The sequence below is a fragment of the Triturus cristatus genome, chromosome 2_2 (genome assembly GCF_964204655.1).
Source record: "Triturus cristatus chromosome 2_2, aTriCri1.1, whole genome shotgun sequence".
Lineage (NCBI taxonomy): Eukaryota > Metazoa > Chordata > Amphibia > Caudata > Salamandridae > Triturus > Triturus cristatus.
This window is the reverse complement of record NC_140582.1, coordinates 624568612-624586687: the sequence shown is the minus strand read 5'-3', so window position 1 is coordinate 624586687 and position 18076 is coordinate 624568612. Positions and strand designations below refer to the sequence as shown.

The 18076-nt window shown below is 42.5% G+C and overlaps 1 protein-coding gene across 13 annotated transcripts in view; it reads left to right on the top strand.

The window, feature by feature from the left end:
* CBR4 (carbonyl reductase 4) overlaps positions 1 to 18076 on the top strand; it is a 276454-nt gene that overhangs the window by 199639 nt on the left and 58739 nt on the right. The window contains exon 6 of one of the 13 annotated variants that reach the window (XM_085641808.1): positions 3551 to 4314. The exons of the other annotated variants lie outside the window; for them this stretch is intronic. Within the exon in view, the coding sequence (XP_085497934.1) occupies positions 3551 to 3857 (307 nt within the window). The 3' untranslated portion in view covers positions 3858 to 4314. Of the gene's footprint in view, positions 1 to 3550; positions 4315 to 18076 lie in introns of those variants that run through there. 13 annotated transcript variants of the gene reach the window in all.

Below are 18076 nucleotides of genomic sequence, written 5' to 3'. Positions count from 1 at the left end.
CTCAATGTCCGTGTGGGTTGGTGGGTGAGGGGTGTGTGTAATTGCCTGTATGCATGAGTGAGTCAGTGGCTCTATGGGTAGTGAGTATGTGTGTTAGGAGGCTTTAAGGGTGGGTGAGTGTGTATGGCTGTTACGGTGAGTGAATGGATGTGTCAGTGGTATATGGGTGAGTAACTGCATATTTGAAAGGCAGTATAGGTGAGTATTGGAGTATATGAGTGACAGTGACTGAATGACTGCGAGCTTGGTCATTTGGGTGAGTGTGTGCTTGTGTCAGTGACTGTATAGGTGAGTGAGTATTTGTTATTATCTGGATGAAAAAAATGAGTGGGTGTGTGTATAAATGTATAGGTGAGTAAATGGCTGTGTGATTGACTACGTGAGTGAGTAGATGTGTGAGTAGCTCTATAAGTGACTGACGTGTGAGTGGCTGGTTGTATGAGGGGGTATATCAGTGGCTGTATTAGTGAGTATGTGTGGCTGTATGGGTGACTGAGTTGATGTGTCTGTAGTACTATGAAGCAGTGAGTGGGTGTGTAAGTACAGGTATGGGTGTGTCAATGGTTTTGAGAATGCTACTGTGGAAGTTGGAGTGGGTGTATGAAAGGTTATATTGGGGTATAAATAGGTGTGTCAGAGGTTCTGTGGATGATGTCATCAGTGATGTCACTGACCATGTCATGAGTGGTGTAATATCTCAGGTCGTAAGCAGTGCATTGAGGAGGCGCGAGTTATAGTTAGCTCAGCTAACTATAACTGCTAAATTTATCTGGTTTTGTGCGTGTGAAATCTGATCCTAACTTTAACATCCCTGTAACCTTTGTTTTTTTCAGTGAATATCTAAGTTTTGTTAAATTCTATTTCCTAACTATAACAGCCCTGTAACCTTTGGTTTTTTAAGGTTTTTTAAATGCTAATTCCCAACTATACCTTACCTGTAACCTTTTGTTTTTTTCATTAACTTTCTATGTTTTTTTATTAACCAATGGTGTTTGCAGAATTGTTCGGAAAGGGGGCAGGCCTCTGACCAGCTCTCAGAATCTTGCTGTGTTGGACTTACAGAAAGTACCAGGAGGGCGTCTTTGTCCCAAAGGTGCCTTAGCTCCCAAGAGAACTTAATTCCCCAACCAGTAGTGTGCCAGGAGACGTGTTTGCAGAGTGGTGCAGAAAGGGGACTAGGCCTCCGAGGACCTTATAGCAAATTGACTCTGTGGGACTTGCTGGAGGTAACAGGAGGGGGTAGTTTGCCCCCAACGACCCTCAATAGCCAAGGGGATTTCATCCCTCACTAGTACTGTGCCAGGAGGCGTGTTTGAAGAGTGGTGGAGAAAGAACATCCTTGATGATCCTACAGGAAGTGCCTGTATGATTCTATGAACCCCATTGCCAGGGACACACTGCGAATACTGGGTGTTTTTGACAAATTGTAAAACACATATATAAACATATCTTACATAAAGTTTCGCTGTAGCTATTTAGTAAAATACTAATTTAACTTTCCCCTTTGTATGCATTTGTCGAAATAACTTCATCAAAAATGCATTTCCCTTCTTCACAGCAACACTGAAGGTTGCAATGACATCAGTAGCCACAAATACAAATGACAAAATGTGAAATAGATATTTAAACATATGTTACACAATGTTTAAGTCTAGCATTTTGTAACAATTGTTTAACTTTATTTCAATAACACATTCAACAAAAATAAATCCCAAAAATAACTTTCAACATCTGAACTCACAAAAAGAACATAACTACAAAACACCCATACAACTACCCATTCTTAATCAATCTCAACAGGAATCAAAAACTGCTCCAAAACTAGTACAGTGTACACTCTGAAAAGATCCAGTCTAGAGAGATGAATAAAAAATATTCATGTGGGATGACGTCCATGGTGTATCATCTTAAAATCTAACATAGGAAGCCTCTCTAACTGGCAATCAAGTAGAGGGAAGCTGGAGGACCATCTACATCAGTGGCACCAGCAACTACAAATCCTGGCAAGAAAGTTCCTTCAGAAGTGCAGACTACTGCAACAGTTATGGCTCCAGAGTTTTCAAGAATGGCCACGTATTGCATGGACTGTACTGTTGTTGTAACTGCTGGTGAGCAGTGTGTTACAACTATTCACAATGCTGCAAAAAAAAAATCATACATGCTTTTTTCCCCGTTTATATTTTTAGCACGTTTGTCAGTGCACATTTTTCTAATTCTTCCTGTCCCAGTTGCCATTTGTGTTACCATAAAAAAGATCAAACATTTTTTACAACTTTACAAAGCCAGCAACATTTTTTTTTTTTTTTTTTAAACAAAACAGAAGATCATGTCACCAGTAGATAAAGGAATGTCATTGGATAATACACTTTTCAACTAAAACAATAAGAACATGTCCATTTATCTTGAACATTCTTTAAGAGGAGTTCATAGTGAGCATATATGCTCTATGCACAAGGTGTCATAAGACATTGTCAAGGGGTACAAATAAAAAATATTCTTGCAGGACTACATCTGTGCTTTACGAGCTAAAAACTTACCAAAGCAATAGCGTAAAAGCACCAAGAAAGCAATGCAAGGCTGAAGGACCCTCAACTTCAATAGCAGCCACAACAACTCCGGGGCAGAGAGTCTATTCAGAGGTCTAATTTCAACTTCAAGATTTGCCTTTACAGTTTTTCCAGATGGCATCATACTGCAAGGATTGTGGAGTTGTAGTGAATGCTGGAGAGCAGCCCATAAAGGCCCTTCAAAAATGGTGCAAAGAATCATAAATGTTGATGATATTTTATTTTTTGCCGTTCATAGTTTTTCTACAGTAGCAGGCATTTTATTATCTTACAAAATGGGTATCTAATATCTATGTGTTGTTCAGTTTATTATCTTCTAATTTATTGTAACACTACTTACATATAACTTGCCGTACAGACAAGTCAGTGTTCCTTTACAAATACACAGCTAACTTTAGCCAGTTATCATTATTTACTTTTTCACTTTTTAAATGTCAACAGTCTGTATTTAAATCTTCTAGTAAGTGAATCAACAACATATACAAACATACTGTTTTTTTATACCACACTGTTACGTTTTGTAATCTCTTCTTTAAAACTGTCAACTGTAATATGTGTCCTGTAATGAAACTCCTCCTCTTAACAACTCATCATTTTCCCAAGAATCCTACGAAGGACCAAAGAAGAGAAACTGCACAAACCTTTTCTACGTCTGCCACAGTACCGTGCAAAAGTGCTATATTCATTTCTCTTAAACATAAAGCAGGAGTTTTTACATATTACAGCCTCATGACTAACGTTTGCATTGTTGAGTGGTGTACAGCTAACATCTTGAAATAATGAAAGGTGCCTTGGCTCACTTTGTTTGATTAACAAGCCAGTGAGTGTAACTTTAAGTTTCTTTCTAATCTTACAAGGATCCAATCCTTGTAATGTACTTATTTTCTGTTTTAAACTCCTTGGAAAGATATGTAGAAATGTCCTTAATATGTCAATGGATTGCTATCTAATACAAACACTACTACAATTCCATTCCCATACAGGTGCCTGACTCTGCCTTCCTTGGACCTGTTCGCCAAAAACTTGTTCTACATTTGTAGGAACCATCACCTCTTTCGCTGTAGGAATGCCATTCTTTATTTCATAACATCATCCTCTGTAATCAACAGCATGAACAAATCCATTGTCCTGGACATAGCTTTCTTCATTAAAGAAAGATTCTGTACTAGATGTATGTATGCATTCTCCCCTAAAAACTGTACAAAAGTTACTTCTATTCACTTCTTTTTTTCTGGTTTTGTCTCCTCCTGCACAACACCATTTTGTCACGAGTCTTCATTGTATTTATAATCAAAATGAAAAGCTTCACCTTCAAAGCAAAGGCCTTATCAACTACTCTCTCAATTTGTTCTTTCTGTTTGAGTGCCTCTCTCCTTTTTCTATACTTTTTCATAGTTCTCAGTAGATTTATAACTACTCTACTACAAAACATCCTGCCTCTGATTTCCTTAAACTGCTTCTCTCTCCCTTTTAAAGTGTGTCCATCTTTGTTACATTTTGTCCACTGTTATTCGTTTTCATAGTCTGATTTTTATTTTCATTATTTTGCAATCTTTGGAAATGGCCACATATATTTTTAAGAAATTAATTTGTCCTCTTACCATTAGCTCTTTGTTCTTTCACCACTTTTTCTTCATTTTTCCCCCTTTGTGTCTCAGTTCTGCATAGGTAACGTAGTTGCTTCTGTTCATTTTTCCTCCAAGCGTTTTTAGGCGTTCCGTCTGTAGTTATGCAGATATTGTTCTGTAAAAAAAAAAAAAAGTATATTTGAATTTTTATTCTAGCCAACTTACCAACTACTTTACTTCTGGCTTATACATAATACAAAAATAGTTTTTATGTTAAGTTGCAGTTTTAAATTTACAGCTGAACCTAGCTACATAACTATAAGCACTTACTTCAATCTATCAAACCCAAACCAAAACACAAAACTTAATTTATTAGTTAACACCCTCTCCTACAACACAGCTGCACCATATCACAGTTCTCACTTATACACGGTAAAAGACCACTTTATGGCTTTTGTAGTAACTTTCAAAATGAACATCAACCAAAGTGTAGAAGTACATACAGTGTTTCAATACTCTAAATCCGAAAACACAACAAATGAGCTATTTCTGTGCCTCTCTACCACTGTGTCACTGGTAGATTTAGTGTTTCAGCACCTTTCTACTTAGATGTATCAGATTTATATTTTGAGAAACACTGCATCTAAAAATCTGCACATTAATCTATATCACACCATATAGCGCTCTAATTCTTCCGAGTACATGCAAACAGTGTGTGACACTTTACATATATAATTCACCAAATGGGTCTAAAAGAGTACATATTCATCACTAAAACGTGTAAAAACATGTGTTTGTGGTCGAGTACAACAATACTCCCAGGATAATTGGATGAGTGCATAAGTGCCTACGTAATTCCCTCAGAATATAGGTAGTGCCTTCATGAATCCCTTATTATATATGAACAACGTCGGTGGTCCCATATCTGCATAGTAAGTGCCTGTGTATTCACATAACCATATTGCTACTATCTGTGTGAGTGGATGAACGCATGGGTGATGCCTCTGTAGTTCATTGAGTTCATAATTAATGCCTGCGTGATCGGAAGAGTGCATGTGTAGTACCTCGGTGATTAAATAAGTCTAGATATCACACTTGATATACAATTGCATACATGTTTCACTAAGAGTATACATTGCTCGGTTACTAGGAATCCACATGCGTCAATAACTTTCTAAAACTTAAAACAACAATTCTCACCTTTTGAAAGCACAAAACCTATTCATAATGGCATACTTACATCATTTCGCAAATATTTCTTCTGTCTTTAAAACATATATTCAGAATTTCTCAAAGAAAAGTTACATGTCAAGTGAGGCTAGCACACAAACTCTCAAAAGACATTCTTCACTATTACCCCTCCCCAATTTTAAATAGAGCATATTGAAAGAAATGCACCACCCTCACTATATAAATGAAATTTTCAACAGCCTTGAAGAACATAGATCACCATGTAAACATATATGTGATTTCATAAAAGATCTACACCTTCAGGCCATCTTTCCAAAAATGTATAGTTCTGTGAATCTTTAAGTAAACTCAACAATCTCATCGTACATATAACTATCTGCAACTAGAAAAAACATATCTCGCTATCTAAACATATGCAAACCGATCATATAAGTTAAAAACCACATTGACAAACACTTCCTAATACATACCTAACAAGTATTACTACTTTATAATGTATTTTGTGTTTAAATCTTTTTATTGGCATTTTCATATTTTCATAACATGAACAGTGCATTGGCACCATGTGTGCCAATGACAACGTTATGCAGTTCAACATACAATCCATCTTATTAACAGGTTAGGTAGCGAACAAATTACTGGTAATAGTTCCTGGAAGATTGTCATTGCAGTGTTGAGCTAGGCATTGTGGTATGACGCATATTTGCCATATTAGACATGGTGTGTTACTTAATCCCACTGTGGGCATAGGGTACAACAAAATGAGGACAAAGTAACCATAGGGTAGTCGCCTGAGACCCGTTGCAGCATGTGTTACAAAAGGGACTGCCTTGTTAGAGCCAAATGGCAGCAGCTCCGTAGTGTAGGATTGGAAGTTATGTGAGTGAGGCCAGCTCTGTGTGCGTGTACTTCCGAATGCTCAGCGCTGAGTTACTGATCTTGTTCCCTTTCTTGGGGCTCCTCCGTGGCAGTATCAATGCTCTGCAAGCTCGACACCATAGCGTCCCAGTGAAGCGCCAGAGGAAACTTGCGGACCATGGGCAGGTCCTCCCTGCGTAATGCCACCCCCTCTGCCCTAGCCCAGTTAAGTAGGGAACGGCACCAGGCTATTGTGTGAGGAGCTGTTGGGAACTTTCACCTCTTGGTGATTAGGCGTTTAGCCGCTATGAGCCTACTTTTGAATTTATATTCAGGCACAGCACATTTTCTTATGTTTTATTCATGACTACAGTACTCCTGTTTAATAATGTGACTAAAACTACCACAACTCCCAGAATGCAAATAATATAGATCTTTTGTGCACATAATGCGTAGACATTTAAAACATTGTCATTGTTAAAGGCATTGCTCATGGTAAGTTTCAACAGTACTAACATCTTAAACACATACCCTCTGCCAGATACAGTTCATCTGATATATATTTTTTTCACATCATTGTGATACTCTTTTTAATCAAACTTCCATATACATCTTCATTTCTAATGTCCATTTTTTATAATATTAAAAAGTTATATACAAACCAGTGAATTGAGTTTGTAGATTATATTGTTTTAGCTCTTTCTAGATAGTCTTGGCACTGTTAACATTTGTAAAAACTAAGCACAAGAATGGTACACCACTTTCATATAAAGCAACTCTAAAATGGTAATCCTTTCAGCTTTCCACTCTCGTCATGAGAAAGGCAGCAAATGAAATCATGTCTTTTATTTTAGACTACTACATCTCCACTTGTGGATGGTTAGCATCTGTTAACCCTTTCCCTCTCTTTCAAAGCGAGGTTCCTGTTGGCGCGTTTTTGCAATGTTTTGCGATCATTGCGGAGAAATTACGAAAAAAAGAGAAGTTCAAACCTATTGCTAGCTTCATTTTCTTTTTAGTTAAATAGTGAAAAACTGTTTATCACACAGTTCTGAGTTGGAATTTAAAGCTTACCATTACGGAAATTGTGTCATCACTCCTCAACTTTAAAAAGAATGTTTTGTCTCATTAACATCCTCCCCCCCCTCCCCAATATACTCTTAGCTTAGTGTACCTAGCAACCCAGTGGAACCAGGTGGTCACAAGTTCACAGCACATTCTAGAAGGAACATGCTACTTCCAAATAAGATACAGCAGGTGTGCTTTACTCCACAGATTTAAAAGCATATCCATGTATGTATTACATTTCTTTTTTTAAACTGCCAATAATAGGACTTCATGCTAACGCATCCAGCACACTACCTAATTTTATTCACTTTCATGCTGACAGCATCCAATGAAATATAATCTTAAAAAATAAAAAGGAAAACTCAATTTTAACTGCTTTTACTTTGGAAAACTACCTAATTGAGCCCCAGCCTTCTCCTGACCACTATTGCTCCTGCATTTCAAAATGCTGAAAGTATGGATTGTGGGCCACAGCTATATCTATTGGGCTAAACAGGCTGCAAAAAAGAGAGATATTGACAGTGAGGTTTGCCAAATGTGGAGATCACTTGGTTTGGCCAGAGAGGGTTAAAGTTTCATCAGTTGCTGGCTTTGGTTAAATCTATTATGGATTCCCAAGCTCCTCACCTAATGGTTGTCCACTGTGGTGGCCATGACCCAGGCGCATTGACTGGGTTAAGGCTGGAAATCCTAATGAAAGAAAACTTTGCAAAACTGATGTTGCTTTTCCCTCACACTGACTTGGTGTACTCTTAATATATGCCAAAGACAGAAATGGAAGTGGTCAAATTAATTCTGTCCACAGATTGGCAATGCCTGGACACATGTTAATAAAACTGTTTCTGCATTCCTCAGAGACCATTGCATGGTATCTTTAACAACCATCTGCGTTTTGACATGCATCGAGTTTATAGAAATGATGCAGTGCAATTTACGGATGAAGGCAACAGGGTTGTTTCTGAGTAATCTGAAACTCTGTTCCGGTCTTATGTGTAGCAGCCATATACACACAACCAACACAACGGCTCTTGTCAGACCCACCCTAGTACCCAAAATAGTGTGAAGTTTTTTTCTAAAGGTTTTTTTAAAAAAAATTAACAGTCATCGCGATCCCTGTGGGCACGTCACGGAAACAAAAGCAGACATTCAATGACCATCAACACATCCAAAAATTATATGTAAAAATAATCCATTCTGAACATTGCACTACTCATATTACTATATACATACTTCTTTCAAAGCATGTTTAAATTCCTATTTTAGTACCAAGTTTCTTTAAAAACCATCTTTCAGATCTATTTTCAGCTTTCGTTATCCGGGATGTCGTGATGTCGTTAACCGCTAGGATCAAGCCTTTTCCATAAAGTCTAAAACACATATATTTACACATACTACAGTATTTTACACACTAGGGGCTTCTTGCAGTATTCGCGAAAGTCGTTTTTCTAGGGAGTTTCTATAAAAACCATCTGTGAAACCTATTTTCTGTTTTTGTGGTGATGCCGGTGATCACAATGACGTTGGTAATTGCAATCCCCCGCACACATCGCGAAAACAAAAAGCAAAAGCAGACATTCAAAGACCACCAACACATCCAAAAATATGTAGGTGGGGCGTGGCCAAGCAAGATGGCTGAACGGACGTGAGCCGTTTCAGCTCCGTACCCCCTTGGCTGCTTAAACCCATTTTTTGCACAGACAGAGAGACGAAATCCACATGAAGGCTGCGGAATCCTACCTGCGCTGAATCAGAGCGCGGTAACGGGTCCCGAGACCGGCTCCCAGATCCAACAGCCGAAGACAAAGGGACAGAGGACGCGAACTGCCATGCCCCTCAAATTGGCGCACTAGGGGGTCAGGGCTGGTACGGTTGCGGAGAGACCCGTTGGTGTCCGGCGTGGTGGGAGTGAGCCCCGCTCCGGCTGGAGAGCCATATGCAGAGGAGATGCCGATGTTTCCGGCGCACGCTATCATGGCTGACGGGGGAAGACGCGGCCTGAAGGTACGCTGGCTTGAGAGCAGGAGCAGCGTTTGAGACCCGTGACGGCGATGCCGCTGAGCCACGTAAGTGCCAGCCGGTAGGAACGAAGACAGACATTTCAAGACCCTCACCAGTGTGTCAATCCCCTTTACATTTCTGCATGCCACAGATAGTCTTCTTGGTGGGAGCCCAGTTGGACGGGCTTGCCTGACCTGAAAATGGCGCCTTCAGTCTAATACTACCTTTGGACAAGGCCCGATCTCGCAGTCCGGCACTACAGGGGGGCCGAGCAACTCTGCACATTTTCTTCCCCTGTTACCCTTCCTGCTGACCACAACGAGGACCGGCACCTGCAAATCCTTATAGGTCTTCTTCCAAAGGCACCTGACCCTAAGATCGCTGATGGGGCTTCACCACCAACAGCAGGCACTGCCACACGTTTGGGAGCTTTAAGTATCTGAGGCCTGAACGGCGGTGGCAATCCATAGAGAGGCCTCGTCTGCCGGCTCCGAGCTCCACTCTGCCCCTATGCCACCCAAGAAGGTGTCAAATAAAGTCTCCCACTACTTTGTGACAGCGGACAAGACTTCTCCCACGACGGTCCCAGATCAGAAGATGGCCCTTACCAGGGATGACCTACTAGCCTCCCTGCGGCACCTCAAAACTGAGCTATGTCAAAAAATAAAGCACGACCTGCGTACCTCAATGGACCAACTTAAAGCCGACCTAACGGAAAAAATGGCATCGCTCCGCCATGATGTAGACGCGGTGGGCTCCAGAGTGCTAGAAGTGGAAGAGCAGGTGCAGAACCTTGACGTTCGTTCCAACAAACTGCAAGAAGTCCAGCAAACCCTCCAGACGCAGCTGCAACAAGTGCTCCTGAAGACTTGGAAAATAGGGCCCGGAGGGAAAACCTATACGCATTCGGGACCTGGAAGAGGGTGCGGAGGGGCCTGATCTTGAGGCGTTTGTGGTCGGCCTGTTTTCGGAAATCCTGGCACCCCGGCAATTGAAGGTGAAGATAGACCACGTTCACAGAGTGGTAAAAATGCACTCCTTTAAAACAAAGGAAGCTATCCTCAGCGCTGCAAGGAAGAAAGAAGAAACTTCATTCCAGGGCTTCAAAAGCACGCTCTTCCAGGACTTGGCACCCTCAACTCTGGTGTGCAGGCAGTCGCTTCGGCCTGTCACCACCAAACTATCTGAAGAAGGGATTCGGTATCGCTGGACATACCCTTTCAGACTTGCCTGTGAATCCAAAACCAAGCAGCACCATGTAACTGATCTGCAGGACGGCCTCTGACTTTTGGGCTTGCCAGAGCCTGAGAACGATGAGGTGGCAAGGCCTGCGAAAGAGCGGAACCAACATCGGAGAGAGACTCAGTCCTGGCAAACAGTCACAAAAAACAAGCAGCAAGTTAAATGACAACTTCCAGACCGGGACCAGTCGAAGGTGCCCTGGTGCAGCAGGAATATACCCGAGGAGTTGCAGAACTGTTCCGCTGAAGGGCTCAACCAGGCTGTTGCAGATGGGTCGAAGTTCCTCTTCGAGGCACTGGATAAATACGCATTGTTGTCTTCAGCCTCTACTGAAACTGATAACTGTTCTCCCTGTTCTTATTGCATGGCAGCCGGGGGGTGTGGGCCTTGTCCGTACCGCCCAGAATCGCCGTACTCTCTTTATGGAAGTTTTCAGCTGAGAGCCCGTTGGCATCTCAGCTTGATCATTCTAGGGGATGTTGGAGATGGGTTGGGGGGATGGGGCTCTGGTGGTGGTGCAGGGGAGACATACTCATATACCCAGGTAGGGTTGAGGCAGTGCACAAGGGGGACAGTGTGGGTGGTCTGGCTTTCCTGGGATGAGGCGACAGTGTGTACAGGTTGTTCCAAGAGGGGGCTATGTGTGAGAGTGGAGAGGACTCAAACCGCTTAAATGGTTTCCATAGCGTCATGGAACGTTAAAGGGTTAAACTCACCACAAAAACGCCAGAAAATCTGGAAATTTCTTAATGATCGCCAGTTTGATGTGGTGGCACTCCCAAGAAACATGCCTTAAGAAAACCGAGGAAGCGTGGCTGCACCACAAAACATACCCGTTGGTCTATAGGTCCTCAGCGAGACCCAAACATAATGAAGTGCCCTTGCTCTTTCACAACACAGCTAAATTTCAGCCTGAGGCTCTCAAAACTGATCGGCTGGGCAGAGTCTTAATGGTGAAGGGTAGACTGAGGGGTACGTTCTGCACATTTATCTCCCTTTTTGCACCGAACTCGGGTCAGTCGACATTCCTCTCTACCACTCTTGACATGATTGGTGAATTCGCAGAGGGGCCGGTCATTCTCTTAGGGGATTTTAACTCGGCCTGGCAGGCGGCTTTAGACAGCTCCCACGCACACCGGGCTACCCCCAATGGCTTCTCTAAAGGGATTAAACAGAAAATGTCCATGTTAGGCCTCAGTGACAACTGGCGAACACTCAATCCCATTACCAAAGATTACACCTATTACTCGCACGTCCACCAGTTCTACTCCAGGATAGACTATATCTTTATTAGTCAGACCTTCGTGGGCTTCCTGCAGGCGGCCCAGATTCTATCTCTTTTAATTTCCGACCACAGCCTTTAATCTGCCAGTCTAGTTTGGGACGGGAACTGGTCAGGCATGGTGTGCTTCCCGGGCTCGCTCCTTCGGGATAAAACTGTCTGCGCTGAACTGAGGACCTCCATTACTGAGTACTTTGCACTTAACACATTACAAGCTACTACACCACAGAACAGTTGGGACGCTTTTAAAGCGGTGGTGAGGGGCAAGTGCATACAACTCAACGCGACATTGAATAAACTGAGAGCGAAAGAACGTGTAGCGCTTGAGGGGTAATTAGAAGTAGTGGAAAAAGCTCACAAGGCTGCTCCCACAAAAAGGCTCCAGAGACAGCTCACTGCGCTTAGGGACAAATTACGAGCGAACTATGATAACAGAGCGGAGTTTACCCTGCTGGAACTGAGGCAATCAGCATATGCTCAGGGAGACAAAGTGGGGAGGCACTTAGCGCGACAACTCCGGGAAAAGAGGGAACGCAAATTTATCGGGGGCATCTTCGACGGGGACGGCCATGTTACACACGCAGATGACCGCAAAGGTAACGCCTTTGGCACATTCTACAGAGAACTATACTCTGGCACCCCACCAGAGATAACCTTGCAACAGCAATATTTAGACACAGTGGAACTTCCGCATCTTTCCCCAGTGACCGCAGAACCCCTGGAGGGCCCCATTACCGAAGATGAGGTTAGACAAGCTATCGCTAAACTTAAGCTTCACAAAGCCCCGGGTCCCGACGGACTCACAGCACAATTTTACAAATGTTTTATGTCCGAACTAGTCCCATATCTAGTTGAACTTTTTAATGAAATAGCGGCCGATTCCAGGGTCTGGGAAACTATGGCCGAGGCGGTGATATCTGTCATTCCCAAGCCAGGAAAGGACCCCCAGAAGTGTGCCTTGTATAGGCCCATAGCACTCCTCAACCTAGATGCGAAATTATATTCAGCGATCCTGGCAGCCCCCTTGAACGATCTAATGCCCACACTAATCCACCCCTGATCAATCCGGCTTTATAAAGAGGCAACAAACACACGATAATATCCGCCGCACTGTACATCTAATTGAGAAAGTCTCTAAATGTAACATCCCAGGAATTCTAGTGGGCCTTGATGCCGAAAAGGCCTTTGACAGGATGGATTGGTCATTCCTTTTCCTTACCATGCGGAAATTTGGCTTTGGTGAGGGGTTCCTCCGTATGCTTCAGCGAACTATCATCTACCGCAGTCACGAGTACTGGTCAATGGGTACACATCTCTCCCATTTACCCTTAGCAGGGACACGAGGCAGGGCTGCCCGCTCTCACCCCTTTTATTTGCCCTCAGTATTGAACCCCTGGCTGAGAGATTCCGTTCTAATGAGGAGATCCGTGGAATCCGCTTTGGGGGCACAGACCATAAAGCGTCTCTCTTCGGAAGATATTTTGCTTACTCCTCGGGAACCTGCCTCCTCTCGCCCAGCAGTTCAGGAGGAACTGAACTGTTTTGAACTGGTGGCGGGCTTTAAAGTTAACCTTACCAAATCCTCAATATTCAATCTCACACTCACTGACACTGAGGCAGCGAGACTGCGGAGCCAAACATCCTTACAATGGGCGACACACTCCCTCCTCTACTTGGCAGTCTACCTCATGCCTAAAATTGGGGACTTATACAAAGCCAACTATCCTGCGCTAGTGTCTCGGACACAACAAGATTTTAAGAAATGGAAACCTTTCTATATTTCTTGGCTTGGACGAATCAACGCTGTCAAAGTAACAATCCTTTATCTCTTTCAGGTTCTCCCCATTGAGCTTCCCCGGGATTTGCTGTCTCGCTTGCGTTCCCTGACCACCAACTTCATCTGGCAAGGAGGAAGGACGCGCCTGCCCTTTCATGTGTTGCGGCGACCAAAGAAAGAGGGGGAAGTAGCTCTACCAGACTTCACACTATACTATCAAGAGGCACAATTGCGTGTAGTTATGGAATGGACAGCACGGGAATCTGAAAAACATTGGCTCCACATGGACTGGGCCATTGTAGGCCTCTCTGTTTGGGATGTCCTATGGAAGCCCAAGAAAGACAGGTCGGCCAAAGCATATCTGAGCACACGCACCACCCTCACGGTCTCGGATCACATTACGAGAAGACAGGGATGGACCACTTTTCCTTCCCCGTACACCCCAATTCACTTTAAACCGGCCTTTCTGCCGGCTTTACACAACAGGCCATTTGACTGCTGGAAAGAGGGAGGCTGCCTAAAGCTTTCGGACCTCTTTCACAACTTTGACATTCTGACATTTAAAAGCTGCAAAAGAGAGTTCCAGATCCCGCACAGCGGACACTACCACTACCTCCAGCTTAAACACTGGGCCACGCAACCACATATATGGAAGGCGGCCACTAGGGAACTGATGGGCATGGGGCGACTGGTTTCAAAGGCCGGCACCATGAAAGAGGCCATTTCTTCACTCTACGCCCTGCTATTGAATACCTTACAAGCTCACCGGGCACGTTACATGCATTTTTGGGAACAGGTGCTGGGTATGGAAATTTCAAATGACAAGTGTAAACATGTTTGGGGGGACATTACAGCCACAATCATTTGGTCGCTCTGCGGGAGGCCCACTATAAGACACTTCTAGATTGGTATCTCTACCCCACTAAACTCAAGCGAATTTTCCTGACACCTCCGATCTCTGCTGGCGGGGTTGTGGGTTTGCAAGGGGACTTTCGCCATATTTGGTGGGATTGCCCTGGCATTCGGCCATTCTGGGAAGAAATCCTTTCACATATTAAAGACATGCTGGGGTACCCCATCCCGACGACCATAGAGGGGGCACTATTGGGTATCGGAGATCCCGCGCTGGAACACCAAACGAGAGCTGATAAGGCAATTATGTGGGTTGGACTAGGAGGGGCTAAACTCATTATAGCGGCCACTTGGAAAAAGAAAGATGCTCCTGCCATATCGCTATGGCACTCCCGTCTTTGGAGAATACTTTCCATGGAGCGACTGGCTGACATCTTTCGGGATGAATATAAGAACTTTGAATATAAATGAGGTCCGCTGGTAACTTATCTGTCACGGGGATTGCCATTGGCGGTTTGCCCACCCTCCTTAAGGGCCATGCATCTCTTCCAATTCTAAACCCCATCAGGGGAGCCAGGCAGACAAACTTGTCAACCATGGACAGGCCAAGTCCAACCTCATCTAGTCTCCTTCCCATAACACATCCATTTTACTCAATTGCTCACTGTGCAGAAACACCACCACCGTGGCCGGGGGGGGGGGGGGTTCATGGTGGGGTAGGGGGGGTTTGGGGCTTATGGTTTCTTGTTCTCACGTAATGGTTTAGCCTTGCGAAATGTGGACCTAAACTGAGCATCTCTTTTGCTGAATATGGGGGGCATGTAATGAGACTGCGTTATGAGCAACTGGACTGCAATTAGCATTCTCTACTGTCCCATTGTTGTATCAGATTATGATGTTGAATAATAAAAAAAGAATTTTGACAAAAACATATGTATAACAAATCTATTCTGAACATTGCACTCCACATATTACTATATACATCCTTCTTTCAAAGCATTGTTAAGGTCATATATTGTACCAAATTTCGTTAAAAACCATCTTTCTGACCTGTTTTCCATTTTCGCGGTTATTTGGGACGTCGCAATAACTTTGTTAACGGCGACAATCACTCCTTTTCCATAATGTCTACAATACATATATCCCCACATACTACAGTGTTTTATACACTAGGGGTTTCTTACATTATTCTCTAAAATCATGTTTTTCTAGTGTCTTTCTAGAACAACCATCTCTAAAACCTATTTTCTGTTTTTACGGTGAGGCCGGTCGTCGCAATCCCTGTGGTTATGTCACCAATGCGGAAAGCAAAAGTACGAATTCAATAGCCACCACATTCAAAAATTTTAACTATAACCATCACAGTAGTAACTCACTATATAAATGACTGTATTAAATCATTTATCAGAATCTCAATATCTCTATAACAATGCGTATTAATGATTCACTGATCTATTTTTGTTATATTCCCACCAATATTTGCATTGTTGCCGTGTGATGGTACATGGGGGGGCCGCGCTGGCAATCACGTCATCATCAAAAATAAATCAATTTGGACACAAAACTCATGTCACTAACACCCCATCTCTCAATACCGCTACTCTGATCCCTTATGTTAGCTTTTTCAGAAATTTCAACACCGGGAACCGTTCCCGATCAATAAAATGGCGGCCGCAACTTTCTGTTCAGGTTCCGTCCACCCAATCCGAGCATTCCCATTGGCGCATGCATTCGCGATTACTCGCAAAACCGTCGCAAAATATCCGCAACCAGAGATATCACTATAATTTTCGGCTTACATTTCGCCTAAACTTCTGAACAGATTTACACCAAATAGGCAAAAGACACTACCTTGAACAACATCTACCTCCCTGTCAAATTTGGTGTAAGTCCGTTTAGCGGTTTCAGGCTGTAGCTGTGGCTTACGATTCCTATTGGAATTAACATTACAAACGCACCCTTAGTTTGCGCCCCGAATTATCAGTCCCCCCTGCATGGATCACCCCGAAATTTTCCATGACAACCAGGACCTACTTTAATACTTTTTTAGGAAAATGCCTTGAAGATCGGTCAAACGACGCCAAAGTTATAGGCAAATCAAAAAATGCTTTTCCTATGGAAACTAGGTCCTAACTATAACTACCGACCACCAGTAGGTAGTTATACTTACTCATCCTTTGCATTTTCGCAACGTGTACACGGGGGATCTCTGGAGTCGCCGCGAAATCAGAAAATAGGTTTTAGAGATGGTTTTTAAAGAAACTCTCTATAAAACCATGACTTGAGAGATTACTGTAAGAAACCCCTTGTGTGTAAAATACTGTAATATGAGTGGATATAGGTGTTTTAGACTTTATGAAAAAGGTATGATCGTCGCGGTTAACGTCATTGCGACTTCCGCTGTCTTCGTGAAAACGGAAAATAGTGTTTAAAGTCGATTTCTCTGGAAAATCACTACAAAAAGATGAGTTTGAAAGTATACCAATAAGGCTGTAGTGTTAAACATACTGTAGAATATGTCTATATATTTATGTTTTACTCTTTGAACAAACCACTGGCTCTTCGCGACTACCGACGTCACCGCAATGACGTCAGCAGTCGCAAATATATATTTTTTTTGTAAAGGTGTTTTTCCCCTAAATTGATCACACACAAAAAAGTTAAAACAATATCTTACTAAATATTTTGACAAATTCAATTTAACCCCTTCTGTGCCCATGACGAGCTGGACTGGTCTTTAAGTGTATTTTTCAGTATGTGAAATACATTTACTGGTCGCAGATTCTCCACAGTAAATGCGACAATGTTGTGCCAACTCACAGAATTGTTAAAAATAAAGCCAGTTATTAATGTACTTTCTGACACACATACCAAATCAAAAAATAAGTGGTACATAATACAAAAATAATATACAGTATCCAATCACAGAAAGAAAATATGAAAAACATCACTTTTAAAAAACGGCCGATATAATTAAGAAATAGAATTTAAAAACAAAGGTTACAGGGACGTTACAGTTAGGAATTAGCATTTCAAAAACCTTAGAAATTCACTGAAAAAAATAAAGGTTACAGGGAAGTTATAGTTAGGCTGACATTTCACTCGTACAAAACCAGAGAAATTCAGCTGTTATAGTTAACTGAGGTAACTATGAGTTGTGCCCGGTGATGCACTGCTTATGACCTCACCTATTACATCATTCATGACATGGTCAGTGGAATCACTGATGACATCTCAAATGACATCATTGATGACATCCACAGAATCTCTGACGCACCCACTCGCACCCCAATATAACCTTTCATATTTCCAGTCCAACTTCTACACTAGCATTCTCAAAACCATTGGCACACCCAGTCCCGTATTTGCACACCCAGTCCCGTATTTACACACCCACTCACTGATTCATAGGACTACACACACATACACTCAGTCACACATACAGCCACTCATACACCAACTCACTCACTAAAATACATCCACTCATAGACACATACAGCCTCTCACACACAGTCAGTCACTGATAGAGCTACTCACACACCTTCTCAATCACCTATAGTGTCAATCATACAGCCATTTACTCACAAATACAGTTATACACTCCCATTCATTTATTCATACAGATACTTAACATGTATGAACACACATTCATGTTATTAGGTCTGATAAGGCT